We start from the raw sequence: 26,227 nt of genomic DNA, 5'->3' as shown, positions 1-26,227 counted from the left end.
AGGGAGCATTCAACGCTCTTGAGCTGATATATGTCCCGAGGGAGAAGAATGCCAGAGCTGACCTGCTTGCAAAGCTGGCCAGCTCAGGCAAGGGGGGTAGACAGAGGACAGTGATCCAAGAGACTCTCAAAGCTCCGCGTAGGTTCGTGGAAGACAACAGGGTGGATGTCCTCCAGATTTATACATCAAGGGGAAGGCCAAGGAGTCATTGCTCTTTGACCCAGGATACGCAGAGGGCGCCCCGCATCAGCACATACGCTGACGTGCCCGAAGAAGGGCAGATGCAGGTATGCGTTTTGACCCAGGGAGACACCTGGATGACGCCCTACAAGCGATACCTGGCGGATGAGACTCTCCCAGTAGAGCCTGAAGAGGGTAAAAAGGTCAAAAGAAACGCCGCAAGATACACCCTGGTGGATGGGGTGTTGTTCAGGCACGGTTTCACTCACCCTATCCTAACATGTGTAAGTGGCGACGAGTGCACCAGGATAATGGCAGAACTACATGAAGGCATCTGCGGGAGCCACGTAGGGGGAAGGTCCCTAGCCTCCAAAGTAATACACGCAGGTTTCTTCTGGCCAACAGTGAAAGAGGACTGCGCACGACACGCCCAGCGGTGCAGACAATGCCAAAAGCACGCCGACTGGCATAAGGCGCCGCCGGAAGAATTGCGATCCATATACAGCCCGTGGCCTTTCCATACATGGGGAATCGACATCCTGGGCTCGTTCCCACTGGCAATCAGGCAGATGAAGTATTTGATCGTCGCCATCGAATACTCCACCAAATGGATAGAGGCAGAGCCCGTTGCACAGATCACTGCGCACAAGGTACAACATTTTGTGTGGAAAAACATTGTGTGCCGTTTTGGCGTACCTAGGCGCCTAATATCTGATAACGGGACCCAGTTTGCCAGTCAGCAGCTGAGAAACCTGTGTGCTGAGGTAGGAATCAAACAAGTGTTCGCATCGGTCGAACACCCCCAGACCAACGGACAAGTGGAGTCGGCAAACAGAGTTCTGTTGAGGGGGTTAAAAAGAAGGTTAGAAAAAGCCAAAGGGGCGTGGGCGGAAGAGGTACCAAGGATCGTATGGGCATATCACACCACGCCCCAATCCTCTACTATGGAGACGCCTTTCAATTTGGTGTACGGGTCGGACGCGATGATTCCGGTAGAAATACATGAGAGCTCGCCACGTTTTCAAAACTTTGTGGCGGAGGAATCCAATGAAGAGAGGCGGGTAAACCTGGATCTACTAGATGAGGCCAGAGAAGAAGCTAGAATCAAAGCGGAAGCAGTAAAGAGAAGAGTAGAGCGACAATACAGCTCTAAGGTAAAGCCGCGGAAGTTTCAGATTGGCGACCTAGTGATGAGGAAAGCTCACCCATACGAGTTGGAGAATAAACTGTCTCCTAAGTGGACCGGACCCTTCAGAATTACTGAGGCTAAGGGCAACGGTTCATACAACCTAGAGACCTTGGAAGGAGGTCCTATCCGGCGCAGTTGGAATGCAACCAACTTAAAATTTTATTTCAGTTGTCTTATGTAAGCAGTTATGTAACAATTTAGTTGAAGGGGACGCTCTTTTTCCCTCTCGGGGGTTTTTTAATGAGGTCACCCTAATAAAAGGTAAAACCAGTTTGAGAAAAAGAAGTGCCTTGGTTTTTAGCCTTTATCTTTCTCCGTTTGAAGTAAGAGAAGGCGTCGCCAAGAAAGAAGGCGTCGCCAAGAAAGAAGGCATCGCCTAGGTCAAGGCGTCGTCAAGAAAGAAGGCGTCACCTAGGTCAAGGCGTCGTCCAGACAGAAGGCGACGCCTGGTTGGAGGCGGGCGCCGTTGATGAACATGGCGAAGGAAAGCGCACAATATGCAAAATGTATGCAGAGTAAAGTGACGTTGCAAAAATCAATTATGATATAGAAAAAGTTGGTTTACAAGCAATGTTCAATACAATGGAAGTAGCCCAAATGGGGCGAATATTACAACTCATGCAAGTCACAAAAGAGCCACTTTTCAGTGGCCATCAGAGTCAGCACTGGAAGAGAACGAAGCCCTGATCCCCGCCCGCAGAGCTCGAGTAAGTCGTGTCCTCTTTTCTTGGCTTATTTTCGAACCTGCACCAAGGGAGATAAATGTGTCAGAGATACCATGAAGCAAGACATGCACATTTGGAAAGCGATAAAGGCCAAAGTTCCTAGGGCAGTGACTCTTACATATGTACTTTTCGAGAGTCCCAGCGTTGAACTCCAGGCTGATCAAGGTGGCAGAGTCAAAACCTCTCGCCTCAGCAAGAATCCGGCAAGCTATTTGATCACTTGGAGCCAGTCTCTTGAAGGGTTTGGTTTTGAGGGCCCTCGCTTCTCTCACCCAGTACATCGGAAACCCGTCCAGGGCGTCGGGAACAAGGTCAGTGCAGCAGATCTTGAAGAACTGGCCTTTCCACCCGGTGAACGAGTTTTGGAAGGGTGTGAAGAGGACTCTCCCGGGTACATTACTGAGAGTTACCCAGAGGTTGTGTCTCTGCCTCTTCACCTCAAAGAAGTGAAGAAAGAGGTCAACCGAGGGTGCACAACCCAGAAACCCGAAGAGAATGTCGAAGGCTTTGACAAAGGCCCAGCTGTTGGGGTATAACTGAGCCGGAGCAACGTTGATCTCCGTCAGCAGTTCCTTCTCGAACCAGGAGAAGGGTAGGCGCACTCCGATGGTCTTGAACACCACCTGGTAAAAGTAAAAGAAAGGGACCCCTTCGTTGGCCCGTTCGTCTCCACATACTGGCTCCCCTAGAGTGCAAGGGAGCACAGCGATGTCGTCGTCATGCCTCCTCGCGAAGGCCCGGTGGTCATAAGAACACGAATCCCCTTTGTGCTCCCTTATGGCCCTGGTAGTGAGTAAGCATGAACACTCATCAAGAAGTTCACTCGAAGCCCAAGGATACAAGTCCTTGGGATTGGCCCTGGAGGAAGCAGCATGAGAAGACATTCTTTAACAAGATCAAGGATTATCAAGGGTGTAGGGACTGCCGGAAATGCAAGAGTTGAGCGAGGGGAGCGAATGCTGGAACAACCCTTCGTGAGAAAAGAAAGGGTGCAAGAAGGAAGGGTGCAAGAAGAGAGAACGTAAGTAGGTTATGAAGAGTGGGAAAATGATGAGGATAGTTTCAGAGTTTGAAGAGTTAAATAAAGCGGTTAGAGCGCCAAACGACGCGAATGAATGCACCGCACGATCAAGCCACGTGGCAGAAGATGAAAGGATGACCCTGGCACCGCTGGTTAAACTCAGAGAACGTCGTATCAACAGAATACCCAGCGGTACGATGCGCCGTCGAAAGTGGGTCAGGGCCACAGCAGGAGTCAGAACTCAGTGGAATGACTGAACGTCCCATCAGCCATACAAGAAGCGCCACGTGGATCAAGTTGAATGACAGAACGTCCCATCAGCTATACAAGAAGCGCCTCGTGGAAGATATGGGAAGGGCCTGGAGCTCTTCGCTGTCCCCAGGCGTCGACCAAGCCCAAGGTCAAAGTCAATGTCAAGGTAGGGACGACGCCCAAGGCGACGCTGGCATGAGACGCCCAAGGCGTCGCCTGGAATGACATAAAGGATGACGCTAGCATGAGACGTCGCGGGCGTCGCCCACCAAAATATCAGCGAGTTCGCCTCCCCGATACCCACAGGTAGGAAAGACTGTGGAGGGAGACGAAGTCGAAGAATGTGAAGTTAGTTACTAGCGTCGCATCCCTGAGACCCACAGGTAGGAAAGACTGTGGAGGGAGGTGGGACCGCCAAAACGCCAGCGAATCGCTGACAGGGTGTTCCCTGATACCTATGGGAAGGAAAGACCATGGAGGGAACGACCCCCTCTCAGAACATTCGGCGTTTCAAACACCCGAGGACGATACGGCGCTGCTGTAGCAGGCCTCTCCTTAGGCGTGGGCGTCGGGTGCTAGGGATCAAGGGAAGGACCGTTTGGGTGTTAGAAGCACCCCGCGGACGATACGGTTCCATTAGGTGAGCCTCTCCGTGGGCGTGGGCATCGGCGCGTGACCTTTCCCAGGCCTACCGGGCCGCCTGACAAAGTGAAAGAAACGGGCAAAAGACAAATAAAATAACCGAAGCGCGCGAAGGCAAAGAATGAGAGTGAGAGTGCACAGGCAGGATTCTATATCGCGAAGGCACAAAAGCAATCATACGAACACCCAGATTTGTAACAAGAGTACAGATGGTTCAAAGAATTACAAGTTTAACAGAGAGAGTCAAAAGCAAAGGTAAAGTATAAAGGAATTAAGCTTGATGGTAAAGGTGGCGGGTGAGAGACAGCGGTTCAGTCATCCAAGTCCATGGGCACGACCTTCCCGTCGACGACATGGTGTGTGGGGTCGCAGTTTGAAATATTGATGCCAGGGTTCTCGCAGGACGCCTGGGTCAGAGCCTCTTGGAAGCCCTCTTCAAACGCCCCCGCCATCTCCCCAGTCAGTTCTTGGACCTCTCCCTCTAGTTCCGTAATCCTAGAGTCCTTGGATGTCAATTGCTTCTCCAGAAATTCCTTCTCCACGCGGAGCTTGTTAGCCTCGGCTTGGAGAAGGCTCAAAGCTTCAACCTTCGCAGCCAAGGCGTCCTCTCTCTCTCCTAGCTTCTGCCTCCAAGCAGCATCCAGCTCTTCAAGTTTTCTTCGCTGCACTTCGGATGTAAGAGCCGCCTCCTGGAGGCTAATGTTCTGGATTTGGCAGGAGGTGAGCTGGGCTAGTTGAGCGGCATGCGCCTGTTCCAGTTCTCGCGCGTACGCCTCAGCTCCCTCCCTGCCCTCATGGGCCAGTTTTAGTAGAGATTGGGAAGCTTCCTCCTTGAGTCCCCAGTTCTGTTTCTCCTCCTTCAACGCCCCCACCTCTTGTCTCAGCTTGCGGAGGGCCTCCCTCCCTTTGATAGCATTTCGAGCCTGAGTGCGCCACTTGATTGCCACCGCCAGGAATGCCCCCATATAATAAGGCATGCCTCCCCCCTTTTGAGGATCAGTCGGCGACATTCCTTCAGTGAAGCCCTGCGTCAACTCCCTATGAATGGGGCGAGGAATCCGGGGTTTGCGAGAAGTCGAGCCAGGGACTGATACAGGAGGGGCGAAGCCCGAGGCCTCAGCTGCGTCACGGTGCGGCAACGGCGAAGGCGAGGGAACCAAGTCAATCCTTTCCTCTCGTTCCTCGTGGGCTGGCGGAGGTGGCGGTGATGTGGCACTAGGAGGATCGTCCCTGAGAGAGTTCCCATCACCGGGGGGCGCGGCGGGTGAGGCAGGGAGGCCCGTAGCCCTCCTCTTATGGGAAACCAGGGCAGTACCCGAGTCTTCGCTGTCAGAATCTACTATCAGCACCCTCTCTCTTGAGTACCATTTGATAAAGGAAGAAGAAGGGGCTTCCCCCAGTGTCTCTTGAGTCCGCACAAACGGGCATCCCAGGTTGCACCCGGCATACCAGGACCTGGGAGTCGTGATTTTTGTGAAAGGCGTTGAAATTATAAAGCGCAGGGTCCCCCCTGTGAGCCTCCACGTCCTCAACAGAGTTTAGGAGGGAGCATTCGTCGAGAAGATCGTCGGGGGCCCAGTCGTATTCGCCCTTATAATAAGACTTAGGGAGCGGGGGAGGAGCGGGGGAGGCGCGGCGGTCTTAGTTTTCGCCATCGATGCCAAAGCTGAAGATCAAAAGAGAAAGAAAGGGTTCAGAGAAAAGGGGTTGGGAGAAGAAAAGGGAAAAAAATGGAAGAATCCTAGGAGAGCCCTACCCATACGAGAGCAAAGGGGAACGAGAGGAACGAAGAAGCATACAAACGATATCCAAAGAAACGCAGTAATATGGACAGTCCCAGGCAGTTCATACAGTGAAGAGAATCATCAAGGAGGGGGAAAACCGTACCTTTGGGGGCAGAAGGGCGTGGAGAGCGGAAGCACGAATGAGCAGGGGTCGCGAGAGAAGGGATTCAGAGAAGATGAACAGTGAGGAAGGGCAGAGAAAGTGGATGTAACAGTGGTTGCAAGCGCGGGGTTTGGGTAACTTAAACGTTACGAGAAGCGCGAGGGACAACGAATGATGACCGTGTGATGATGCCACGTGTTGCAGGATTAAGCGCTCAAGGGGAGCGCAAGAGGTTCTTAAAGATGACCGCACGATGAACCACGTGGCACACAATTAAGTGTAGCCCTCTAAAGGGCATTATTTTTCCCGCTTCAGAGGATGTCCAATCAGCCATTAAGAACACCACTGTGGTTCAGAAAGTGTCACGTCAGTAATTCGAAGAATTGTTGAGTCAGCAGGGAATGACACGTCATCAGGATGGCACGTGGATGGCGTGGGCGAGGCCTTAGTCTTTGCGCTGAAGACAAGTCTTCGGCTTAAGACTGGGGGGCTTGTGTACCGTCCCGTATCCGGGCGTTGACTAAGTCAAGGTCAAAGTCAACGTAGGGCGTCGCCTAGGTGGAGAGACGCCAAGTGCCGGCATCGCCAAGAGGAAGCGTCGCCAAGGCAAGGCGTCGCCTAGGTGAAGGCGTTGCCCAACCAGGGCGTCGCCAAGATCAAACATCATTAAGTCAAGGCAATCACGGCGCGGCTCCCCGATACCCATGGGTAGGAAAGACCATGGAGGGGGCGACGCCGTGGGAAGGCCCCAAACCCTGTATAACCAGGGAACAGTAATAAAGGGGAGAGAAAGGTGGCTTCAAGGCCATAGTAACAGCACCAGTATAGGGCAGCCTGACTCGGAAAGTACCCCTGCCGCCCCAGAGACGCCTTTGGGACAGATACGACTCAAGAGGAAGGTCACGCCCAGGGTAGCCGGGTGCAGGGTACGAGAGGAAGGTAGATACGCTCTCAAAGTAAGTGACTAGATGACTGGGGGCATGAGTTGGCACCCAGAAAGTCACTCCTAGCGCAGTAGCACTCCCAAGCAGGAGGACTCACACGTAGAAACGTCCCCAGATGGGCAGAAACGCCCCCAGATGGGGTCACGGCGTCGTGAGGCCCTCCACGTGTACGACAGCCATGTCAGAATAGAAACACCCTTTAGTCAGGTGTCAGGTAATTAAAGTCATTCAATACAGTTTCCGTTTCGAGCATTCAGGTACTATAATGGCTCCCAAGCGTTTCAACGTCTTAAATGCGCTACGTTTTCTAATTAGATACGCTGATTGAGTGCGTTACATTTGTAATTAAAGGCGCTTTAAGGCGCTTTTAATGCTTGGGTAGTTTAAATAGCGCTGAGAATGTTGGAAAGGGGGTTCGAACTTTTGGCAAATTTACCAGAACTCTCTAAGTTGCTTGCTCGTGCTTCAAGGTTACGAACAAGGGACTGGGGAATATCTTTGCCTGAGAGAGAGAACACAGACACACAATACACAGTTATTTTTTACCACCTTCAGAGTGCCATACGCGGTGCTCAGAGACGGAGGTGAACAATTTTGGTGTTTCTTGCTAGCTGACTTGAGCGTCGGAGTGCAAACAGCCGCTAGGGCGCCTCTTTGTCCTCTCTTTTGCAGGAATCCACAGGTAATCAGTGGGAAGGAGTCCCTAGCTGACGGTTGAGGTCGCGCACGAAGACGTCCCGGTTAACTGGACGGAACACATTCCTTAGTATTATTATGATTTCTATTATACTTATTATTAATAATAATATTAACAATATTAACAATATAAATAACATTAATAACAATATTAACAACATTAATAACAATATTAATAACATTAATAACAACATTAATAACAACATTAATAATAATATTAATATTAATAATAATATTAATATTAATAATAATAATAATATTAATAATAATATTAATAATAATAATATTAATAATAATATTAACAATAATATTAATAAGTATAATAAAAATGATAATATGACTAAAAAACTTGTTTCTGGTTCTTTTATCAGTGAAATATCTGGTGCATTCACTCGTACTAAAAAACTACGGGTTTCTTTATATCATACCCTCTCCTCTTCACATATTGCCACTCTCTCTCTTACTTTATGATGTATGTGTTTACCGCTGACGGATGTAGTGCATACACACCACCAAAAAAATCTTTTGTAATCAGTGTACACTTTGAACGAAAGAGTAGCAGTAATAAATTTAGTTTACTTTAACATAATATTATAAAAAAATCAATTTTTTTTCATTTCTACTCATAAAATAGATTATTTTATTATAAAAAGTTATTTTTTCATCATTATAAGTATTAACATATCAACAATCACCAGCGATAGTCTACCCACTCACCAACCATAATAATCTCTGCCATGTCATAACATAAAAAAGAAAATTTAAATACAAACAAATCTAGCTCAAATTCATATATTTTTTATTTATCTCATATTCTAAAAATATATAAAAATAAATAAATTTCCAAATTAAAAGTTGAATTGTAATTTTATTAATAACTAAAATTTATAAATACTTATCTTTTTATATAAAATATCACTATATCACTAGTTATGACTTATCAATTCTATAATTAGAGCCCCGCATTGGCCCGCAAAAATATGGAGAGGGTTGGCCCGTCCCGCAAAGTTATTGCGGGTTAGAATTTCCGACCCACTCCGCATAAGAGTTGGTCCGCGGGTTTGCGGGCCAGCCCGCGTTTTTTTTTTTTTTTTTTAAATTAAATATTTTTTTTTTTACATTTTATTCTTAAAAAATTGTCAAATTAAACCTATATATTTGTTACTATCAAATCCAATTTTTTTTTCTTCCTTTTCAAACATAGTCAAATATCAAAAAATTAAACATTAAGATAAATATCAAATATCACTATTCTTCCACTTCCAACACATTAAACATACCTAATTCCAAAACATTAAACATAAACATAAACATTAATTAAAAAACATTAAACATAAACATTATTGACATTCTTCCATTTCAATAACATTGGATGTCGCCTTAGAAGAACTTTCATCCATTTTTTCATAATTATAATCTTCCCCATCATCTGCACACATTAAAACAATGACATTTTTTTTTTCTTGCGGGTTAGCGGGCCAGCCCGCCCCGCCCCGCTGCTGGCCCGTGCGGGTCGCGGGCTAATGCGGGGCGGGCTAATGCGGGTTAGCGGGTTGAAAAAGTTAGCCCGCCCCGCATTTTTTACCTGCGGGCCGCGGACCAGCCCGCATGGCCCGCCCCGCTTTGCCATCCCTATCTATAACCAAAAGTATTTCTAGAAAAGAGCTCCTAAAATACATGAAAGTAAGTAATCTTACCAAGTAAAATCCTACCTGTTACTTTTGTTCCCTCTTCTAAGAATATAAGAAATTAAAAATTTTAAGATATGTATTTATTATATTTGCTTTTGATTTTCTAACACTAAAAACTTTAACCACCACCTCACATCTGACAGGAAAAACTTTATTTACTTTCCAGCCAAAGAGAATTCCAACCTTTTAAGGATGTGAGTTCAATAAGTATCACACCACAATAAACTTAACTAAAATAGTATTAGTAATTTTGTTAAAAATAGTAAAAACACTCATAAATTCACCACTTCTACGTTTAAAGATACGTGGTAAAAAGATCTTGACAACCCCTAATAGCATCGTGAGTATCACATTTGATATAAACTATAATTGGTCTTTTCCAAAGGACTTTTTAACGAGTATTTTTACACTGGACGTTAATATTAAATAATTTTAGGATTTTAAACTCCTCAATGGAGTTAAACATAGTGTATTTAGTTTTTTTTCCAAAGGAAGTATACAATTTTAGGAACCTTTTTATAGTGGACAATAATATTAAAGAATTTTAGAAAGATTTTAAACTTTGAATATATGGATTGAGATAAATGATATGAGATATATAAAAAGAAACGTTAAACTTGTGATTATTTTTATATTTTTTATTGATAAAGAATATTGATTTACAATTAAAGATATTATAATCTGTATATGTATATCAAAAGAATGTTAGAGGCAAATACCTCTGAGCATATAAAAAAAGAGAGCCCTCCTCCTCGTATAGAAGGGAGCGTATATATCAAATCCCTATTATTACAACATAATAGGCCCAAAAAGTGTAGCAAGAGAAGCCTGAAAAATAATTATGTGATGATTTAAATTTTAACTACTTGTTTTCTCCTTCTTTGTATTTTTCATAACACGATCCACTTTTACTTCTCCTTCACCAGGTCCAATGGTTTATGATCTTTAGTTAGAAACTAGACCTCTACCAACATGTGATCTATACTTTATCCTGCATAAGTGACCTGCATGGAACCAAACCCATAAAACATACCAAATGGTTATTTTTATGTAAACTCATTAAATTTTAAGTGAATGGTAAGGATATAAATGAAAAAAAAGTAATTAATATTTTATATATTAAAATTTGAAAATAACAAATAAAAACAAAAATTATTTAAAAGGGAACAAATAGAGAGATTAGTAAATACTCACTACAAGAAAATCATGAAATAAAAATCAATTTTAAAGATCAAGAATAATTAGTTGCTATAGTGATTAAATTATAGACCATTTTAGAGATTAAAAAAGATTTGGTTTCTAAATTAGTTTATATTATTGTTAAATAGTTTCTAAATTGGTATCTAATTAGCTACCAAGGTTTTGACTACCAATTATTTAGATTCTAAATTTGGTAGCAAAAAGTTTGGTAGCTAATTAGATACCAATTTAGAAACCATTTAACAATAATAAAAATGAATTTAGAAACCAAAAGTTTTTTTTAGTTTCTATAATGGTATCTAATCTATTCACTATAGCAACTAATTATTTTTTGTTTTTAAAATTGGTTTCTATGTCATTATTTTCTTGTAGGATTATTTTTTTCTAGTAGTCTAGATTAAAAAATATATTAATAAGATGAAACTTTTTTAAGTTATACATATTTTTCTTGGAAACATCAAATAATTTGGAAATAAGTTTTATATTCATCAAATGGATAATTTATCACTAATTTATGAATCTGTAAATTGATTTTTTAAAATTTGTTTTACTTAGATATTTAACTGGAAATCTTTTCACTGGACCACTACCCAACTGGATAGATAGGCCAGATTATACGTAAGTAATTCGAAGTGCAACTTATATATGATTTGTTAAATTAAATTATTAATTAGTTTCATCTGTGGTTCTAAATTGATCACATGCATAAATTGACACAGCGATCTCTCATATAACAATTTGAGCATCGAAAATCCAGAGCAATTGACATGTCAACAGGGAAGTGTGTAAGAGTCTTTTCCTTATCATATTTCTATTATTTTGAAAATTTTGAGATATTATCTGAGCCTTATCCATTTACTACGTGCCTTAGGAACTTGTTTGCATCATCTTTGAAGGGAAATGACTCGTAAGATTTGTATTACTCCTGCTAAATTAATCTCATCTATAAGTATATCTTATGCTACTGACTTAGCATGTCTATTATTTTCTCAGGGGAATGGTTTCATGTTTAGACAACAATAAATGCCCTAAAAGTAAGTTTATATGTTATAAGTTTCAAATATTAATATATTTTTTTTATCGGCAAGAAACAAATGAATAAATAGGAGGTATTTCAGAGATATCTCAACCTTTATACAAAAGACCTACCTGATGCTTTAAATATTAAACCTCCTTGCAGCAACTAAAAACCTAAAAGCAAATACCTGTTACTCATGCTAACTGTCTCCTAGAAAAATTGACTGACATCATACAAATTAAAGGCTCAAGGCACCAATCAAAATACGAAAAACTTACACCATGCGCTTTAGTCGTTACCCATGTCAAAGCCTTCATCTGTGCCGAAGTGAAGATTTCAATGTAATCTATTCTGCCACCTCTGAAAATCCGCTTATTCCTATGTAACCACAACTCTTCTACAACTGCTATCCACACACTTCCCCGTATCTGATTAACATTATCCTTGACACCGCTCATCCTGAAGCTTCTGAAATGTTTTTTTAGCTCCCTATGATCTGTCGATACCAACTCCATCCACTCATAACACTTGGACCACACGAACCAAGCGACTCTAGAAGTACAAAAAATGTGAGACGTGGTTTCCTCTTCCTACCCGCACAAACAACACACATTAGTAGTCATACAAATCCCCCTTCTAGCCAAATTTGTGTTAGACGCTATTTTGTCTTCCAGAACCCTCCATGCTGTGAGATGTGAAGATGGTTATGCATTCAACCTCCAAAAATCCCTGTACAACTCCCTCTCCGCCCCAAACATCTTCTTCAAGAATTTTGTACGCGGATTTAACCGTGAACCCAACTGACTCTTTGCCTTTTCAAGCCCAAGGATCCTCCTTATCCATCATAACCCTCTGAGCTCCCAAAATTTGCATCAACTGTTGTTCCAAATCCCGTTCCCATTCAAATAGATTCCTTCTCCACTCTATCTTTCAGGTCACCTCTGAATTTTCTGACCTCTCTCCTGCGTGCCAAATGGAAGACTCCTTGGTAAAGCAAATGGTAAACAGTCTCGGAAAGGCATCTTTGAGATTCGTATTGCCGACCCATCTATCCTCCCACAGCCTTACCTCCCTCTCGTTCCCAACCTCCCAAGAAAAAGTATCCTCAAAATTATCTTTCCATTCATCAAGATACCAAACCTCCTTCAAATTCCTCCACCATAGAGAGTCGGAACTACTTCTTTTATGACTCTGAAGTTCCCTCCATTCTCCATATTTTGAATTTAGAACTTCTTTCCAAAAATCCGTCTTTTCATAGCCCAACCTCCATATCCACTTTCCTAGCAAAGCAATATTGAACTGTCTTATATCGATCATGCCAAGCCCTCCCACCTCTTTAGGCTCACAAACCTTTTTCCACGATGCCCACGCTATTTTCCTGCTTTCGAACCCCATCTGCATAAAAATTTCCTTTGTAACCTCACTAATTCCTTCATCACCACAACCGGCATTTTATACAAGGACAAGAAAAACAAAGGAAGAGCAGACAACACTGATTTAATCAAGCATAGTCTATCTGCTATAGATATAAACTTACCTTTCCATCTGCTTAATCTTTTCCTCACTTTTTCCACCACTTCTTCCCAAAACTTACTTCTTTTATGACAACCACCTACCGGCAAGCCCAAATATTTAAACAGAGTCTTCATCGTCTCACAATTCAAAATAGTCGCAAACTGTTGTACCAATAGGGAGCTGCATCCGATCCCTCTAACATTGCTCTTTTGAAAATTAACCTTTAAACTTAAGGCTAATTAGAAGCAATTTAGAATAGCCTTGATAACAAATACACTTTGAGCTTTCGCCTTACAGAAAAAAGTGTTGTCCACATACTGAAGCATATTAACCTTTATAGACTTACCTCTGATCTCCACACTTTCTAGCAATTCTATCTCAACCGCCTTCCTTATAGCTCCTGCTAAACCTTCGATCGTTGTGAGGAGAAGAAACAGAGCTAGGGGATCTCTTTATCTCAACCCCTTCCTTGGTTTAAACTCCTTAGTAGGGCTCCCATTAACTAACACAGACACCGATGATGACTCAAGACAAACTCTTATCCAACCAATCCACTTGCCACAGAAACCTAGCCTCTCCAACATGTAATAGATAAACTCCCAAACAACTGAGTCGTACGCCTTCTCGTAGTTGACTTTGAAGAAAACACAACTGCTCTTTCTCCTCTTGACTTCTTCTGGCACTTCATTTGCTACTAGAACGCTATCCAGTATCCCGCTACCCTTCAAGAATGCAGACTGTCTAGTGTCAATAACCTTGTGTAACACTTTCTTCATCCTCAGGGATAAAATTTTTGCCACAATTTTACATAAGCATCCAACCAGAGAAATTGGTCTAAAATCCTTCAGATGTTATGGATTATCAACTTTAGGAATCAAAGAAATAAAAGACGCATTTGTCCCCCTTGGCCATCTCTGTCATCCTCAAAACTATGAACTGCTCTTATGATGTCATCCTTAATCTCTTATCAACGAAACTTAATGAACCCGAAATTGAATCCATCAGGCCCTGGGCTTTTGTCACTATCATAGCTCCAAACTGCCCTCTTAACTTCCTCTTCAGATATCCTTCCTACCAACAAAACATTGTCTTCGTCTGTAATTCTATTGAACCCTACCTTATCTAACTTGACTCTTTGGCATACTTCCCTAGAAAACCTTTCTTTGTAGTACTCTCTGACCTTCTCCTCATACCATTGACCCTTGTTTCTCAGCCCGCACAAACCATTCCTTACTCTTCTCCATTTAATGACCGAATGAAAGTACTTTGTATTCGAGTCCCCCTGCTTGAACCATCTAAAATGAGCTTTCTGCTGAAGAATAACTTCTTTACTGTGATTATTACGTCTTTGCTATGATAAAAGCCACATTCTCTCCTCCCTTCCTACCTCATCCAACTCACTTTCACCATCCCTTGCATCAAGCTCTTGAATTCTCCTCTAAATATCCGCTCTACTAGAAAACATTGTCGAAGACCTCTCTATTCCAAACTTTTAAATCAGATTTCAACTTCTTCAGCTTCTCTTTAAAAACGAAGATCCCACTTCTTTACATTTCATAACTAGCCCATTTATTACGAACAAAAACCTTAAACTTGTTTCCTTAAGCCAAACATCCAAACTCCTGAACGTTTCGGACCCTAGTCTGTGTTGGTCCTATTCAAAACCAAGGCACAATGATCAGACATTGACCTGTCTGCGACCTGATACCTATTGTCTGGCCACTTATCCAACCATTCCTTTGACACTAAAATCCGATCTATTCTACTCTTTATCATGCCATTTGGCTTGTACCACGTATATTTTCTTCTCGCCATCAGAATATCAAACAACTCTGAACCTTCAATAAAATCATTAAACCTTTTCATCTCCCTACGGTGGTCACCATCCAAACCCACATTCCTTCTTTCTCCAACCCTCCTGATAGAGTTAAAATCCCCGACCACGCACCATGCCTTTGTATTTGACTTCCTTCTCCTCTCTTGAACCTCATCCCACACCACTATTTTGTCTGACAGAGAACCAGAGTTATACATAACAAAAGTAACCTGAAAAGCCTCTCATAACCTCCACTATCCTTCGATTATACTGTAATTATGCCCGTTAAATACCTTACAAAACATAAAGCAGTTTTCCCTCCACATTGTAATCACCCTTCTAGCGTTATTAACGTTTCCGTTCTCTACCCATTCTACCTCGTTTGTACCCCACATTTTGTAAATTCCTTCCATTCTCAACTCCTTACTTTTTGTCTCCTGTAAACACACCACATCCACTTGTTCTTTAAGAATAAGCTCACACAAATATTTCTTTTTATTCTTACCCTCTACTCCTCTTATATTCATACTAATTATCTTCATCATCAGACAAACTTTTCAACACCCTGCTTGTGCTCACCCTCCTAATAGCTGATTTATCTCTAACCTCCAACGCATGTAATTGACCTATAACAACATCATCTTCTCCCGAGAAAGAGAAACCCAACTCCTTTCCAATATTTCAGATTCTAAAAGCTTCAGAGTGCTCATTATTCATCCAAAACAACCTATTATAGTTCTCAACCACACTATCAGATAAGCGGTTGATATGACTTTGAGTGTCACCACCAGGATTACCCTCAACTGACTTCCCCTTCTGGTATGCTGAGTGGCCCTTCATAGTCCCGAAACCGCCGTCATCCTCGACGCCGTTAGATGTGCCCTGTGAAGTTGCTACTTGTGACACCCCCTGTCTGTTCTACTTCCACCTCCATTAGGCCCAGACTCAAAAAAACACTAAAAGCACTCCCCTCATGTGATTGAGACTTAATTGATCCATCTACTATTAGGTTAAAATCTTTCTCTCTCCCACTAGCCGTTGACACCTTTTTACTTACTCTAGCCTCCTTCTACCCTGGCATACACTTAGACTTTGTTTGTTTTTGGTTGTTCACTGTATACGAAGAAAGAAAGGCACAGATTATGTGCGTTTGTTTTTACTGATTTCCGTGTATTGGCGAGCGAAGAAAGGTGCTAAAACACATTTTTTCATCTTCACGGGTGCCCAAAGATTTGCCAAGAAAGTCGCAAAGATTATGTGAATTAACCATATTACCCTTGATGTTATAAAAGTATTTAATAATATTATTAATAATAATTAATTATAATAATAAAATTATATTAATAAATATAATTATTTATAACAAAGGATAATTTATATAATAATAGTATTAAATATAAAAAATAATAATATTATATAATATAGAAATAATTTTAAATACATTTATATTTTTTTAAATGAAATATTTGATCAATAATATTTAACAAAAATATATATTATAATAATAATAATAAATTATTAACAATAAATATAAATTAAATATTTAATAATAATTAAAATAAATTTATTAAATAATAATATTAACAAAAATAAAAATAAAAATTAATTTTAATTTTTATTTGATTTGTGAAAATATTTTTTTAAGAAAAGGGTAAATTTGTAAACTTACATTTTATACAATTTAAAAAAGATAAAAATCTCTTTACAACCATCTTATCACACACAAACTTCAATAAACTTTCCTCACAAATCCACTCTAATATACCCTAATCCAAACAACCTCACTTTCTTTACACTTTCCTCTCAAATCACTCTAAATCCACTCCCCAATCCAAACACACTTGTTCTAATGTAGCAGCGTCGATCTCTACCAATGACCCTATTTGAGCGACGACTTGTTCAAAACACAACTTGTTCCAAAACCTGAGAGGTATTACTCTACATATGACCCACACAATCTTTTCTAAAACTTCACATTTATCCTCCCATAGCACTACCGATTCAAAGATTTCAGCGAACAAATCCTTATTTTCTTCAAGAGATTTTTGCAGGACCTTTACCGATTCTCCAGACAGCAGCACATAAAGCCCCCATAGATACCTCCTCACCCTGATAAATTTGAACCCCTCCATAAAAAAGCTCTCCTTCATTAATTTGGTAAGGCGCGGGGTGGTGGTTGAAAACCCTGTTTGCTGCTTGTGTGGGAAGGTTGAAGAGTCGTCGAGTCACTTGTTCTCCGTTTGTGACTTTTCTTGGAGGGTCTGGTGTCTTTGCTTTGAGTGGCTTGGAGTGTCGTTCGTAATCCATTTGGATCCTATGCAAAATTTTATCCAATTCAGGATGAGTCAGGCATCAGTTTCAGTTAATGATGTTTGGGGGGCAATTTGGGTTGGAATTGTGAGTGAAATTTGGAAGCATAGGAACTCGATCGTCTTTAATGGAGGAGTGGCAGATGTGTTAGAAGTTTTTGCCTCTGCGCAAGTAAAGGTATGGTCTTGGATTGCTGCAAAGTCCCGCGAAGTTTAGTTTTCCTACCCCTGTTGGGTTATGGATCCTTTGGCATGTATACGGCTGATTCGGTAAAGCTAGTTAGCGCTTGGTTTGGTTGGTCCGTTGTCCGACAATTTTGGGTGCCAAGTTAGGAGTTAGATTCTAGGTGTTCTTGTAAAAGGGTTGGACCACCCCTGAAGTGGTCCCCATTTATTTATTTTTTATTGCTGATAAAAAAAAAACCTTTTGCACCTTCCCAGCATCCGCCACTTTTCCAATATAACTGTTCTTCAACCATTTTGTATCTTCCATTTCAACTCTGATATGAATCCTACTTTGTTCCTTGACTACTTGAACATTCCTATCGGTCTCCTTTCTCACTGACTAATTGAGCGTATGACGACTTTCCTTACCCACCACCTGTGCATAAGTTTGACGGTATTCCTTCTGTCTCCATTCCTTCTTTTGTTGAGTTGGTCCATGGCTTTCATTCCACTCCTTCCTTGTCCCCTATGACCTCCTATATTTTGGTTTGTTCACCCTTAACTTCAAAGTCCCAATCCATATGACATTTAGTCTTCTTTCAAGCACATCAACATCTACCACCTCTTGAAATCTTACAAAAGCCAAACTTCTGTCTTTTAATATTCAATCTGCTTGAAATGAAGATATCTTTAATCCGTCCCCACCGCTGAAAAATATTCCACATATCCCTTTAATTTTGAACATGAGGAAAGTTGGAGAAGAAGAAACTAGCCTCCATACCTCCACGTCCTAGGCAAAGTTTTCGTTAGTGTAAAAAATCCGCGCTAAAGAGTATTATTGAGGTGAGTTGATTAATCGATGATGAGATCAACATAATATTTATCTAATGCTTTATTATTTGAACTTGTCCAATTTTAGTATGATATAAATATCTTAGTATGTTGATATGATATTGCCTAGATAATCACTTTCCAACATATGCTTATAGTCATTTGAATAATTCCACTCGTTATGATCATGGATGGTATTTGTCAATGATTTCCTATGAATTACAAACCTAGTTACAACTACGTACCGGGGTCTTTGTATCAATTTTGATTGCACTTTATTTTATCGGCAAATTTTGATTACACTTGATTGGTATTTTTGTGCTTATTTTTGTTCTATAAAGTGCCAGTTTGTTTTTCATTATTTCCAACTATTGGTTGTAGACTAAATATTTACTTCCAGAATTAGTGATTCATATCACTGTCCTTTTAACAAAAGGTTGATGGGAAAAAACACATCAAAATCAAAGAAAGAAAGAAAACAAATAATGGGTCTCATTCTTTTCTTTATTTCTTTTTTCTTTTACTCAACAAAGATTTTACTATTCTTTTCAATTTTGAATCACAGATATTAATCATGTTCTCATTTTTATTTTTCATGAAAGCGATGTACTTGTCAAGTACTCTTATCTTTGGTATGTTATCTTTGTCATATATATTGACAATTAGAAATTACCAGTTTCCCATTCCCAGGCTTGTATAATTCAGTTAGACTCTCTATTTTTTCCCTTCATATTTAAGATGAAACAAAAAATTGAGTTTTATATACGTAAGTATGAAAAATTTGCTTTTAATATTTTTCTTATAACAATCTTCTTATTATGCTTGATTCCTTACATTAGTTTTTCACCATTTTTTGGTTGTCCCAGCTTGGTATTCTCTTCATGTAAATTGTGGAGGGAAGTTAATATCTAATGGAAACATAAAATATGATGATGATTCACAAGAAGCTGGCCCAGCAAGATTTCGTCGAACAGGATCAAATTGGGTATTTAGCAACACTGGTCATTTCTTTGATAGTGGTCGTGTGGACTACTATACTTGGTCTAATACAACAAAGCTTGACATCAACAATGGCGAATTATATATGGATGCACGTGTTTCTCCCCTTTCTCTCACATATTATGCATTTTGCATGGGAAATGGAAGCTACACAATAAGCCTTCATTTTGCAGAAATAATGTTCACTGATGATCAAACATATAGCAGCTTGGGAAGACGTGTATTTGACATCTATGTTCAGGTGCATGGTTTTATCATCTTACCATTGTCCACCACATGCTAATGTTAACAACTTCCTTTTGTTCTTCATGAGCCATTTGTGTTTGGATTGAAATATTGCAGAGAAAGTTGGTGCTGAAGGATTTCAATATTGCAAAAGAAGCAGGAGGAGTTGGTAAAGCAATCATAAAAAAGTTCACTGCTACAGTAAATAGCAGTACCTTAGAGATTCGCTTGCAGTGGGCTGGAAAAGGGACTACTGGTATACCATTTGGATCAGTTCATGGTCCTCTCATATCTGCTATATCTGTTGATCCTGGTTAGTGCTACTTCTCCATCATTGTTTTTCTCGCCCATCACCTCATATGATCTAATATAACTAATTTATTTTTGTCATAATGAAACAGATTTTACACCCCAAGAGAAAAATAAAGATGGTGTACCTATGCATTATATTGTTGCAATTATAGTTACTGGAGCACTTGTTATCATCATAATATTTGCCATAGCTTGGTGGAAAGGATGTTTAAAAAGAAAGGTATCGTTAGAAAAAGGTAAATTATCATTTATAAATTTGTTTTGCCATAAACTTATTTTACCAGCATAAAATAAATAGATTTAAAAGTAAAGAATTTTTTTATCAGACAAAAAATAATAAAATAAAAAGAGCATAGAAGGAATGTTGTAACCCATATAAAAAATACTAAAAAGATAAATTTGAGTATTTAAAGGATATTTTAACCTTTATACAATAAGAAGAGTTTAAGACGGATAAACCTGTATAAACTTTACAAAAAATAAGTATAAACTTTTAAAAAATAAGCCAACAATGCAAAAAGTCCGAAAATTGCAAAAGAAGATTTCCAAAGGTTATTGTTTTCTTTAGTACTCCACAAATTGGGATTACTACACCTACGTTGTTTCCTACACTAGAACACTTTCCCCCTCCCAAATAATTCACTTCCAAGACAACATTAGGAGTTATAACATAAGTTGTAGTGAGACATGTTTGTGTTAGCATTAAACTCAAAGCCGTCATCAGCTTTATTTAAAAATTTGAATGGTCAATAATTATTAGATTTAATCTTAGTTTTGAATGTCATTTATATTGTGATTTTAAATGTAATTTATAGTATAGCTTTGATGAGAGAGAATGTAGAATTTGAAAATTCTATTGTAAGACTATTTATAGAGACTGTATTCTTATATGAAAAGTAGTAGTGAAATAAAAGTTATATTCTCTGTTCACAAATTGGTATAAGAGCTATGGTCAGTAACCAATAATATGTCCCTTCCTCAGTTAACAAAGATGGCCAATTATGATAATTGAAGCATCGAAATGAAAGCTCTTATGGGATACCACTGGTTACTCGGCGGCCCAAAACAAAAGGTTGAAAGAGACACGATCAAAAGATAAGGCAACATTGATGAGGCAATGTTTGAGAAGATTGTTGGTGCATCCACTTCAAAGGAAGCATGGGACATCTTGGAAAAGGTGTTAAAGGGTGTAGTCTGAGTTAAACCAATTCGTCTTCAAACTCTACAAGGTGAGTTGGAGGCCATGAAGATGAAGGATTCAGAAGATGTATCTAGTTACATCACTCGTGTGAAAACGGTAGCCAATCAACTCAAACGTAATGGAGAGACTCTCACGGATGCAATGGTTGTGGAGAAAATTCTTCGGTCTTTGAAAATGTTGTATGTGCAATTGAGGAGTCAAGAAACTTGGAAGAGATGACCATTGATGATCTCTCTAGTTCTCTTGAATCACATGAACAACGAAAGAGAAAGAAGCAAGAAGTCTTGGAGGAAGCCTTACAAACAAAGATGCAACATAACCGAGGAAGACAAGGTGATGTACGCGCAACATAACCGAGGAAGAGGACATGGACGTGGAGGTTGAGGTTTTGATCACAACGGAGGTCGTGGTCATGGAAACAAAAAGGGACAAATGAACCAACAAAACTGGTGTGGACGAGGTCGTGATCGTGGTGGTCGTTCACATCGTTCAAATGTTGAATGTTACAATTGTGACAAATATAAACACTATGCAAAGGAGTGCTATGCCAAGAAGAGAGTGGAAGAAAATTCAAATTTAGTGGAGGAAGATGAGACAAAAGAGGAAGGAATTCTCATGATGGCCAATGAAGATGTCACTCTAGATAGTGACATGATATTGTATCTAGACACTGGTGCTAGTAATCATATGTGTGGGCACAAACACCTATTTCTTGATATAGAAGAGCTAGAAGATGGACATGTGTCTTTTAGAGACTCAACAAAGGTTCCCATCAAAGGTCGGGGAAAAATATGTTTTTCTCAAAAGGATGGAAAACAAGGCACTATGAAGGATGTTTATTATGTACCTGATTTGAAGAATAACATTCTCAGTATGGGACAATTACTAGAGAAAGGCTATTCGGTTTTTATGAAAGACCAAATTTTGCACTTGAAGGACAAAAAATGAACGTGTTCTTGCAAATGTGGAGATGACAAAGAATCAAATGTTCAAACTCAACTTAAAGAGTACATTGTTGGAGAAGTCCCTTTGTGATGAAAAAATTGAGCTTGAAGGTTTAAGGGAAAAATCAAGTAGCTTGGAAGAATTGTGCAATTTACTGAATAATGAAACGCACAATCTCCTAAATGAAAGGAGTGTCATGATATCTCAATTGGAGGTGTTGAAGCAAAATTTGATAACCTGGAAAGAAGGTTTACAAAGTTGGAAGAAAAATATGTTGATATGGAGAAAGACAAAGAAAGTAGAGTCAATCAAGTTGAAGAACTCCATTTGTTACTTTTGGCACAAAAAGAAAAGGTGAATGAATTACAATCCAAATTAGAAGGCCATTATAATTACAATCCCTTGAAGCTATCAAGAAGCTAAGGGCAGAACCAAAGGTCAATGAAAAGTATCTTCCATCTTTTGTTATTGTTGATGAGAGTGTAAGAAATAATACTTCAGATAGTATGACTGCAAGGTGCAGTAAAGTTCTTTGTGACAATAATGGTTTTGATTTGGGAAAAGACAATAAATGGAATGCTTTCAAGGCATCATCTGAAAGGGATATATGGTCTAATAATTATGTCCAAGCTAATTGAAGCCACAATCTTTCTTAAATCCTTTTAATTCAGAGGGTGAAAGTGCAAAAGATTTTGTTTGGGAGACTAAAATTATTTCAATCCAGAACTTTGCATGGGTTGGTGCAGTGAAGAAGACCAAAGTTGCTTCTAATCCAAAACAGTGTGGTGACTGTTGGGAAAATATTGGAAATGTGGGTGATGACGATCAGAAAAACAATCTGAATGAAGAATATGAAAGGTTTGAGTTTAAGGGAGGAATTTGTTAGCATTAAACTCAAAGCCGTCATCAGTTTTATTCTCTGTTCATAGTTTGTAGCCACCAAACCTTCTTTAGTGAACCTACAACCACAAAATTTGCTATTGCTAATTAACCAAGACCAAAACTTGAGCTTCAATTAGTTTTTGACAAATGATTGTAGCTAATGTGCCTTGATACTTGATCATTTCAGCGTTCCTTGTGCTTTCTATGTCTAACACCACATCGATCTCCTAATTTAAAAGTTTTGCACTGTACCATAATATCCCCTGTGGTTGTCCCCAGTATTTAAGCCGTATATACACAATACAAAAAAAATCAGTATTATCTACGGATATCCACCCACGAATCTGAATTCGTAGGTAAATTCAACATTACTTACGGATATTACCCACAGACAACATTACTTACAAACATTACCCACAAATTCTGAATCCGTAAGTAAATTCAACATTATCTACCAACTATTACCCACAGATCTTATTATGTACAACTTTTACCTACGAATCTCTATTACCTACCAACTATTACCCACAAATCTCTATTACCTACGAACTATCACCCACGAATCTCTATTACCTACCAACTATTATCATAATAATTATTCATAATATTTAACAATATTCATAATATTTAACAATATTAATAATATTAATAATAATAATATTAAATATATGAATAATGTTGTTAATTTTTATTTTATTAATTATATTAATATTGATAATCATACTTTTAAGTATAATAATAATCATAACATGACAACAAAACTTGACTGGTATAATGGTTAAAGCTTCTATGAACATTTTTCAAGGAACTTGGCTTCGAGTCTCACCTTTATACTGATTTACCTTAGTGTACTTAAACAAACCATGGAATTAATACACACTTAGAGTAAGTTAAATGCGCATCAAATTTCACATAAGATGTTTCAAGAATATATCCAAAATACTCTTTAAATAATCCTTCTCACTTAGGCTAGCTTTTATTAGTTAGACTTGATCTATTTCTAATATATTAATAGGTTTGTATATATATTGTTATTAACACTTTCTTTTAAAGATATGATCATCCTTAATTTGTTCCATTACATAAATTTGATCGCCAATATCGTATTTTGACATCTCTAAGAGAAAATAAAGAAAAAAGTTTTGATACTAAATTACCATTTTGATCTGTTTATTACCGACTCAAGAATTAATAAAGGAAAAAAAATATGGTGTTTACCTTGTTACCAAAATATAAAGTATTGAATGACACTGATTATTAAGGTTTAAACAATGCTTATTTTGAAACTGAAATTAGTTCTTAGCCTATTTAAAGTAGTAAGTTTATCTATTGTGACATAAATTTCACTTTTTTTTTGGCAATATTTTTCCCAACTATTTATGCATTTGCTTGCATAACTTATAATATCTTATAAACTACTATAGGTAGTATACAAATTATGGTTTTAATTATGTCACAACATATTTATGCTTTTTTTCTGTCTCAACAGAACTAATGGGTGTAGATTTCCAAACTGGCTTATTTAGCTTAAGAAAAATCAAAGCTGCAACTAAAAACTTTGATATTAGCTTCAAGATTGGAGAAGGAGGTTTTGGTCCTGTATACAAGGTATTCTCGATTTTCAACATTTTGTATATGACTTATTAATAACTTTCCAAACATAAAGCAATACTTTAATCAAAGCTGAAAATGCAGGGTGTTCTCTCAGATGGCACGGTAATAGCAGTTAAACAACTTTCTTCTAAATCAAAACAAGGGAATCGTGAGTTTATAAATGAAATTGGCATGATTTCTGCTTTGCAACACCCTTGTCTAGTTAAACTTTATGGTTGTTGTATGGAGGGAAATCAGTTGATGCTAATATATGAATACATGGAAAACAACAGTCTTGCTCGTGCTTTATTTGGTAATTTTCTTTTGTTTATGTTAAGTTTGTTAACTCTATTAATAATCTACAAATTTCAATATACTATGTCCTCTACTTTTTGTGACTAATGAAAATGCAGAACCAGAAAAATTTGGATTGAAGCTGAATTGGTCAACAAGGCAAAAGATCTGTGTTGGTATTGCTAGAGGTTTGGCTTACCTCCATGGAGAGTCAAGGCTGAAGATAGTTCACAGGGACATCAAAGCCACTAATGTGTTACTAGACAAAGATCTCAACCCAAAGATATCTGATTTTGGTTTGGCCAAACTTGATGAAGAGGGCTACACACACATAACTACCCGAGTAGCTGGCACCTAGTGAGTTATTATATATTAGTATGTTTTTATTAATGTTTTTAGTAATATTTTATCGTTTTATATATAAAGATTACATGCGCTATGAAATTCTTTTGGTAAATTTAATTTGACTTTAAAATTGCATTCTCAACTGTTAATGTGAGTTTTTAACACTGCAGTGGATACATGGCTCCAGAATATGCGATGCATGGTTATTTAACTGATAAAGCAGATGTGTATAGTTTTGGTATTGTTGCACTAGAAATTGTTAGCGGAAAAAGTAATAACATGAATTGGTCAAAGGAAGAATGTTTCTCTCTCGTTGATTTGGTAAGTTTTACTCTCATGGATCTCCAACTTCCATACCCATATGATTGTATCTAAGAAATTTTTTGTTTCATTATTAAAAATATCATTCAATATTAATGTAGTGCAGCATTTGAAGAACAAAAAACCACAAGTCTATATGTTGATTTTAGTTTATTAGAACTAAGCTGTTTCTATTTTGTTTTTCAAGGTCCATCTCTTGAAAAAACAAAGTGATCTAATGGACCTAGTTGATGAGAGGTTGGGTAAGGATTTCAGAAAAGATGAAGTAGTGGTAATGATTAATGTGGCTCTATTATGTACGCAAGTTTCTTCAATGCATAGACCCACCATGACTTCAGTTGTATGCATGCTTGAAGGAAAAACTAATGTTCTAGAGGTGGTATTAGATACAAGTGAAGTATTAGATGGAAAGAAGTTGGAGATGCAACAATATTACCGTATGAGAGAGAAAAATATAACTCATGAAACTCAAGAAGAGAGCATCTCAATGGGTGAAACTTCAGCATCTATGTCTGATATAGGTCTATATTCTATCAACATGGATTCTTCTTTCCAAGAGAAGAGTCATTAGATAATTATCACCACTTAGTAGATGATATGTATTCTATACTTGTTATATCCTTTTGTTGTGAATATTTTGTAATTCGTTACGTAAAAAATAACTGAAATAACTATTGTTAGTTATTTCTTTTAAGGATTGCTTTTAGAAGGTGGGTTTCTTCTGGTGGTACGTAGGCTTTTTTTGATATTCTGTAAAATACTTTCTCTCTTGTATTCAATTCAATCTATCGAAACCTTTCTGTATGACATTCCCGGTTGTTGATATTCTTCAGGTTCTATACTCATAGAATGTCGTTTATAATAACAAGTATCAGCCAATCCGGTTCTTGGTTTTGGTGGATGCAACCCACAACCTTACAACACTTAAAATAATTAGAAGAGCATGTTACCACTAGACTTGAGACATTACAATGGCTTAGTAAAAAAGGTGAAATTATGGTTAATAAACAAGTCCTCATTGTTGGACAA

At 38.9% G+C, this 26,227-nt stretch overlaps 1 protein-coding gene across 3 annotated transcripts in view; it reads left to right on the top strand.

Moving 5' to 3' along the window:
• The window catches only part of LOC137835243 (probable leucine-rich repeat receptor-like serine/threonine-protein kinase At3g14840), a 43,267-nt gene extending 17,260 nt beyond the window's left edge, over positions 1-26,007 (top strand). For all 3 annotated transcript variants that reach the window (XM_068643651.1, XM_068643650.1, XM_068643649.1), the window contains 12 exons: positions 10,983-11,045; positions 11,147-11,212; positions 11,299-11,334; positions 11,421-11,461; positions 18,948-19,321; positions 19,423-19,618; positions 19,707-19,853; positions 24,135-24,253; positions 24,341-24,551; positions 24,652-24,889; positions 25,048-25,198; positions 25,386-26,007. In XM_068643651.1, the coding sequence (XP_068499752.1) occupies positions 10,983-11,045; positions 11,147-11,212; positions 11,299-11,334; positions 11,421-11,461; positions 18,948-19,321; positions 19,423-19,618; positions 19,707-19,853; positions 24,135-24,253; positions 24,341-24,551; positions 24,652-24,889; positions 25,048-25,198; positions 25,386-25,769 (2,026 nt within the window). In that variant the 3' untranslated portion in view covers positions 25,770-26,007. The remainder of the gene's footprint in view (positions 1-10,982; positions 11,046-11,146; positions 11,213-11,298; positions 11,335-11,420; positions 11,462-18,947; positions 19,322-19,422; positions 19,619-19,706; positions 19,854-24,134; positions 24,254-24,340; positions 24,552-24,651; positions 24,890-25,047; positions 25,199-25,385) is intronic.
• The last annotated feature ends 220 nt before the right edge of the window (positions 26,008-26,227 follow it).

Source organism: Phaseolus vulgaris, chromosome 5 (genome assembly GCF_000499845.2).
Source record: "Phaseolus vulgaris cultivar G19833 chromosome 5, P. vulgaris v2.0, whole genome shotgun sequence".
Lineage (NCBI taxonomy): Eukaryota > Viridiplantae > Streptophyta > Magnoliopsida > Fabales > Fabaceae > Phaseolus > Phaseolus vulgaris.
This window is presented reverse-complemented; position numbering and strand designations above follow the sequence as displayed.